The sequence below is a fragment of the Colobus angolensis genome, unplaced genomic scaffold, assembly GCF_000951035.1.
Source record: "Colobus angolensis palliatus isolate OR3802 unplaced genomic scaffold, Cang.pa_1.0 Scaffold605, whole genome shotgun sequence".
NCBI classification, from domain to species: Eukaryota; Metazoa; Chordata; class Mammalia; order Primates; family Cercopithecidae; genus Colobus; species Colobus angolensis.
This window is the reverse complement of record NW_012119655.1, coordinates 425,676-432,195: the sequence shown is the minus strand read 5'-3', so window position 1 is coordinate 432,195 and position 6,520 is coordinate 425,676. Positions and strand designations below refer to the sequence as shown.

At 40.2% G+C, this 6,520-nt stretch overlaps 1 protein-coding gene and 1 long non-coding RNA gene across 2 annotated transcripts in view; one reads left to right on the top strand and one right to left on the bottom strand.

Moving 5' to 3' along the window:
- Positions 1 to 6,520, bottom strand: part of LOC105527050 — a 36,904-nt gene that overhangs the window by 18,356 nt on the left and 12,028 nt on the right. The window lies entirely within an intron of this gene.
- LRRD1 (leucine-rich repeats and death domain containing 1) overlaps positions 1 to 6,520 on the top strand; it is a 25,431-nt gene that overhangs the window by 16,794 nt on the left and 2,117 nt on the right. Inside the window, exon 4 of the mRNA XM_011963237.1 lies at positions 2,219 to 2,380. Coding sequence (XP_011818627.1) covers positions 2,219 to 2,380 — 162 coding nt within the window. The remainder of the gene's footprint in view (positions 1 to 2,218; positions 2,381 to 6,520) is intronic.

Here is a 6,520-nt window from a genome sequence, read left to right as displayed (position 1 = left end):
GGAGCTTGCAGTGAGCTGAGATCCGGCCACTGCACTCCAGCCTGGGCCACAGAGCGAGACTCCGTCTCAAAAAAATAAAAATAAAATAAAATAAATTAAAAAAAAAAAACTACAAAAATTAGTCCGTGTGGTGGCACGCGCTTATAGTCCCAGCTACTCAGGAGACTGAGGCAGAAGAACTGCTTGAACCCGGGAGGTGGAGGTTGCAGTGAGCCGAGATCATGCCACTGCATTCCAGCTTAGGCGACAGAGCGAGACTCCACCCCCCTCCCAAAAAAAAGAAAGGGATAGTTAAAATTAAAATCTGATAATACTAAAAGCTATCAAAATACAAGTAACTGAAACTCTGATACACTGATGAAAGAAATACAAAATGGTACAACCCTTTAGAAAAGTTTGGTAGTTTCTTATATAGTTATACATACACTTAACCATATAAACCATCAATCTCACTTTGACTCCTCTTTTGCATGAAATTAAAATGTATTCAACAAAAAACTGAGTGCAAATTTTTAGAGAAGCTTCCTTTGTAATTGCCAAAACTGGAAGCTCTTCAAATGTCTTTTATGTATTAAATGGATAAATTATTTACATCTATATAATGGAATACTTCTCATTACTAAAAAGGAAAAAAAAACTATTGATACAACAATACTGATGTTGTTGTAATGCTAAGTGAAAGAAGCCAGACCCTAAAGACTATGTGCTGTGATTTATAACATATATGTTATACATGTATGTGTGTGCATATATACATATATAAAATTCTAGGTTTATAATAAATATATTTTACACATAGACACTCCCAGAAACACTGTATCCAGATCTTGGTTTCTAAATATGATTATTCACTAAAAGGAACCAGGTTCCTTTATCTCTGTTTATAAATAACATAACTATAAAATATATAAATAATATAAAGGCAAATTGTAGACCTCTCTAAATGATTACAAATTCATTTTTACCACAGTTTTACGTCTTTTTTTTTTTTTTTGAGATGGGGTTCCGCTCTTGTCTCCCAGGCTGGAGTGCAATGGCACTATCTCGGCTCCCTGCAACCAGTAGCTGGGATTACAGGTGCCCACCACCATGCTCGGCTAATTTTTGTATCTTTAGTAGAGATAGGGTTTTGCCATGTTGGCCAGGCTGATCTCGAACTCCTGACCTCAGATGATCCACCCACCTTGGCCTCCCAAAGCGCTGGGATTACAGGTATGAACCACTGTGCCCAACCCAGTTTTACATTTTATGTTAGGTTTATATTGGATTACGATGGTATTGAAAAAATTACATTTAGGAAGTAGAGTTTAATTCCCACTCCCCCTTGAGGGTAGCCTAGATTTAGTGACTTACTCCCAAAGAATAGAGTATAGAAAGGAAAAAAATTATAACATTATCTTGGAGAATGCTGGCAGAGACTGTGTTATCCAAGAGATAAAATTTAACATCTTTAGTGATGTCATGTGGATATGAGGTATCTCTGATATAATGTGATAAGTGCACTTCACCTCTGTGGTATTCTTTTCAAAAACCCATAACCCCAGTCTAATAATGAGAACATATCAGACAAATTCAAGTTATGGTACATTCTACAAAATTCATAACCAGTACTTCTTAAAACTGTCAAGGTCATGAAAAACAAGGGAAGATTGAGAAACTATCACAAACCAGAAGGTGACTAATGAGATATAACTGTATGCAATGAGATTTCCTGAGACAGAAAAAGGACACTGATGGAAAAACTAATGAATCCAAAGAAATCTGAAGTGTATTTAGTAGTAATGTACCAATACTGGTTTCTTAGATTAAACTAATGTAATATGATAATGTGAGATAACATTAGGAGAAACTAAAGCTAGATGACGAATGCAGAAGAACTTGCTACAATCTCTGCAACATTTCTATGAATCTAAAATTATGCTAAATAAACAGTTTAGTTTAAAAGTTACCATCACATCCACTCTATAAAGTTCTTTGCTATATTACAAGAGGATAGTCTCTGTCTCATTTTGCCACCCCTAGGAGAGAAAGCAACCACAGCTGTCTTTCTATAACCACTCTTTTTTGCTCTTAGCATGTGGACATCAGAAATAATTTATGACCTGCTGCATTGTGAGGGTCCTCTGGTACTTTGTCAGCAAGACATAATAGATGTTATTTGTCTCCATAGTTATCTTTTATAGAAAGATGTAATTCAATTCTAATTTTTTTCTGCTAGGAAATAATCTGACAGCTCTACCTAGTGCTATCTACAATCTTTTTTCACTGAAGGAGATAAATTTTGATGACAACCCTTTGCTGAGACCTCCAATGGAAATCTGTAAAGGAAAACAGTTGTACACTATTGCACGCTATCTTCAGAAGGCAGATGAAAGAGATGGTAGGTGGCGAGTGATTAACTATCTAAGAAGTCATTTCTCTTTTATTTTATTTTAATTTAATTTTTTTGGAGAAAGGGTCTCACTCTGACACCTAGGCTGGACTATAGTGGCATGATCACAACTCCCTGTGGCCTCAGACTCCTGGGCTCTAGTGATCCTCCCACCTCAGCCTCCTGAGTAGCAGGGACTGCAGGTGTGCATCAACACACCTGGCTAATTTTTTGATCTTCTGGTAGAGACAGGTCTCACTATGTTGCCCAGGCTAGTCTTCAACTCCTGAGCTCAAGCAATCCTCCTGTCTTGGCCTCCCAGTGTTGGGATTACAGGTGTGAGCCACCACACCCAGCCACAAGACACTATCTCATATGAATTAAAAGATGGTTTGCTTTAATTGGAGGCTTTCAATCTGGCAGAGATGTGAAAAAATTGATCCTCTTTCTTTTCTGAAGGTTAGGAGTTTGTTTTGATAATTCAGATTATTTAATCCAGGTCCATACAAATTGAGGCACTGAAAATAGGCAAATCCAAGTGGAGGAGGGGTGGGTCATTTCCTACCCTATTGACCTTAATGCCCTTCAATAGGTGTTTCATTGAGATTGTGACCAGACTCAAAATCCACACAGAAATCTATTAGTTTCAATCTGTTCTAACAAATGTAGTTGTTCTAAAAGACATTTGGAGTTGGGTGTGGTGGCTCACGCCTGCAATCCGAACACTTTGGGAGGCCAAGGCAGGAGAATCACTTGAGCTCAGAAGTTCGAGACCAGCCTGGGCCACATAGTGTGACCTTGTCTCTATTTTTAAGATAGATACATAAATAAACAAACAAACAAATAAACAAATAAATAAATAAATAAAATACATTTGGCCTTGAGGGAAGTCCACGGAGCCATTCCACTGATGGCATGCAGTCTTTGGCCCACTATGACTATCTGTCTGAAATCTTTTGACAGTCTTTATCCCATCTGTCCTTGAGCTCTCTGTTGTGTGTCTGATTATTTCTGAGAACAGGCCCATTTTCTTTAAAATGGACTAGATGAAGATTGGTTTCAAGTGTCTGGGAGGGAACCTTCACTGTCCAATTCTTTCCCTGGGGCTGGGTTCCCAACAGTTAGGCTTTTCCCTGTAGGACTCTGATTTGCCACTTTTCATCACTAGTCAGAAAGAATTCAGATTTTGGTCCTCTAATTTAATGCAAGAGAACAATCAGTTATGACCCAGATTTGGGGAAATGGAATATCCAAAACTGTCCCCTCAGATCATTCTATCATGTACCTTGTCTATATGATCAGGAGCTTGTACTAATGTAATTTCATAATGAGATAGTCACAAAAAATTGCTTAGTCCTTAAAGTCACAATATACATTCATATACACGGCTATCATTTAGAGGCTTTTCCAAGACTTGGGCTTTATTGATAAAGGAACCTAAAATATAAAATTAAAAGCCACAGTAGCTGCCTTCTTTAACTTACTGTGCAAGTTGATTGTCCTACTTGTTACTATAAAAAGGGATCTTTTGGCCAGGTGCGGTGGCTCATGTCTGTAATCCCAGCACTTTGGGAGGCCAAGATGGGTGAATCACGAGATCAGTAGTTCGAGAGCAGCCTGGCCAACATGGTGAAATCCCATCTCTACTAGAAATGCAAAAAATTAGCTGGGCGTGGTGGTGGGTGCCTGTAATCCCAGTTACTTGGGAGGCTGAAGCAGGAGAATCACTTGAACCCGGGAGGCAGAGGTTGCAGTGAGCTGAGATTGCACCACTGCACTCCAGCCCGGGCAACAGTGCGAGACTCCATCTAAAAAAAACAAAGGATCTTTTATGGTAATTACATTTCTATAAAATAAAGATTTTAGGAGTTTTCTAGGATCCATAAAGTATTTCTGTTAGGTACATTACTTTAGAGAAAGGTTTAGAATCTCAGCCATTTATCTCCTTTCCCTACGCCCAAGGAGCCTTCATATTACAGGCTTGGCATCCAATGAGGGCAGAGAGAAATCAGCTTGGGCGATGTATTTATTCTGCAATTAACAAATGGAGCATTTTTCTTTTTTTTTTTCTTTTCTTTTTTTTTTTTTTGAGACGGAGTCTTGCTCTGTGGCCCAGGCTGGAGTGCAGTGGCCCCATTTCTGCTCACTGCAAGCTCCGCCTCCTGGGTTCATGCCATTCTCCTGCCTTAGCCTCCCGTGTAGCTGGGACTACAGGCGCCCGCCACCACGCCCGGCTAATTTTTTTGTATTTTTAATAGAGGTGGGGTTTCACCATGTTGGCCAGGATGGTCTTGATCTTCTGACCTCGTGATCCACCCACCTCGGCCTCCCAAAGTGCTGGGATTACAGGCGTGAGCCACCGCATCCGGTCGAACCTTTTTCTTAAACTTTTACTTAGAAGACTGGAATTTTATATATATCATAGCATGAAATATAGCCTGAGAGAGTATATATAAAACTTTTTAAAATAGAACATATTTGATCATGGGGGATGGTACATCTCGAGTTCTGAAAATTCTCACAGGCTGGGGGTAGTGGCTCACACCTGTAGTTCCAGGACTTTGGGAGGCCAAGGCAGGAGGATTGCTTGAGCTCAGGAGTTTGAGACTAGCTTGGGCAATGTAGTGAGACCCTATTGCTTCTCGGCCTTTTGGCTAAGATGAAGTATAGTGAGACCCTGTTTCTACAAAAAATTTTAAAAACTGAGGTGGGCAGAGAACTTGAGGCCAGGAGTTTGAGACTGGCCTGGCCAACATGCCAAAACCCTATCTCTACTAAAAATACAAAAATTAGCTGGACATGGTGGTATGTGCCTGTAGTTCCAGCTACTCGGGAGGCTGAGGCAGGAGAATTGCTAATCTGGAGGCGCCTGTAGTTCCAGCTAATCAGGAGGCAGAGGTTGCAGTGAGACGAGATCCCGCCACTGTACTCTAGCCTGGGTGACGGAGCCAGACTTTGTCTCAAAATAAGTAAATAAATAAAAATTAAAAATAATAAATTAGCCAGGCATGGTGGCACACACCTGTGGTCCCAGCTACTTGTCGGGGTGAAGTGGGAGAGTCATTTGAGCCCGGGAGGTCGAGGTTGTGGTAACCTGTGATTATGCCACTGCACTCCAGTCTGAGTAACAGAGTGAGACCCTGTCTAAAAAAAAGAAAGGAAAAAACTCACAGTACCTTTGTCCAGAAAAAATGGGTCTTGTTCAAATTAGCTGGAAGTTTTAATTAAAAACACTAAAATCACTAATTGTTCAGCCAACTTATTAAATAATTGACTTGAATATAAAATATGCACATATACACCATATTTATAGTAGATGTGAACTTAGTTTCTCAAGTTGGTACATAATGAAGCACATACAATTGTTGTCCATATTCTCTACCAAACAAAACAAAACATTCCCACATACATTAAAAAGCCAGAATTGAAGGAAGGAGTCAAATGCATTTCAAATCCTGGCGAACTAAACGGCTTGGAAATCACCTTAAAGTTGCTTATAAATAGGCCGGTTGCGATGACTCATGCCTGTAATCCCAGCACTTTGGGAGGCTGAGGCGGGCAGATCACCTGAGGTCAGGAGTTTAAGACCAGTGTGACAAACATGAGAAACCCCATCTCTATTAAAAATACAAAAAATTAGCTGGGTGTGGTGGCGCATCCCAGCTACTCGAGAGGCTGAGGCAGGAGAATCACTTGAACCCAGGAGGCAGAGGTTGTGGTGAGCCGACATCATGCCATTGCACTCCAGCCTGGGCAACAAGAGTGAAACTCTGTCTCAAAAAAAAAGAGAAAAAGTTGCTTATAAATATTCTTTTCAATGGCCATTTTAAGTGATGGATTTTTTGGATTTTAGAAAAAAATGGAACAAATGTTTCAAATTTCAGTTTATATTTTAGATCCGCATTGTCATTGTCTTTTTTTTTTTTCCATGAGACAGAATTTTGCTCTTGTTGCCCAGGCTGGAGTGCAGTGGCACAATCTTGGCTCACGGCAACCTCTGCCTCCTGGGTTCAAGCTATTCTCCTACCTGAGCCTCCCGAGTAGCTGGGATTACAGGCATGTGCCACCGCACCCGGCTAATTTTTTGTGTTTTTAGTAGAGACAGGGTTTCTCCATGTTGGTCAGGCTGATCTCGAACTCGTGACCTCA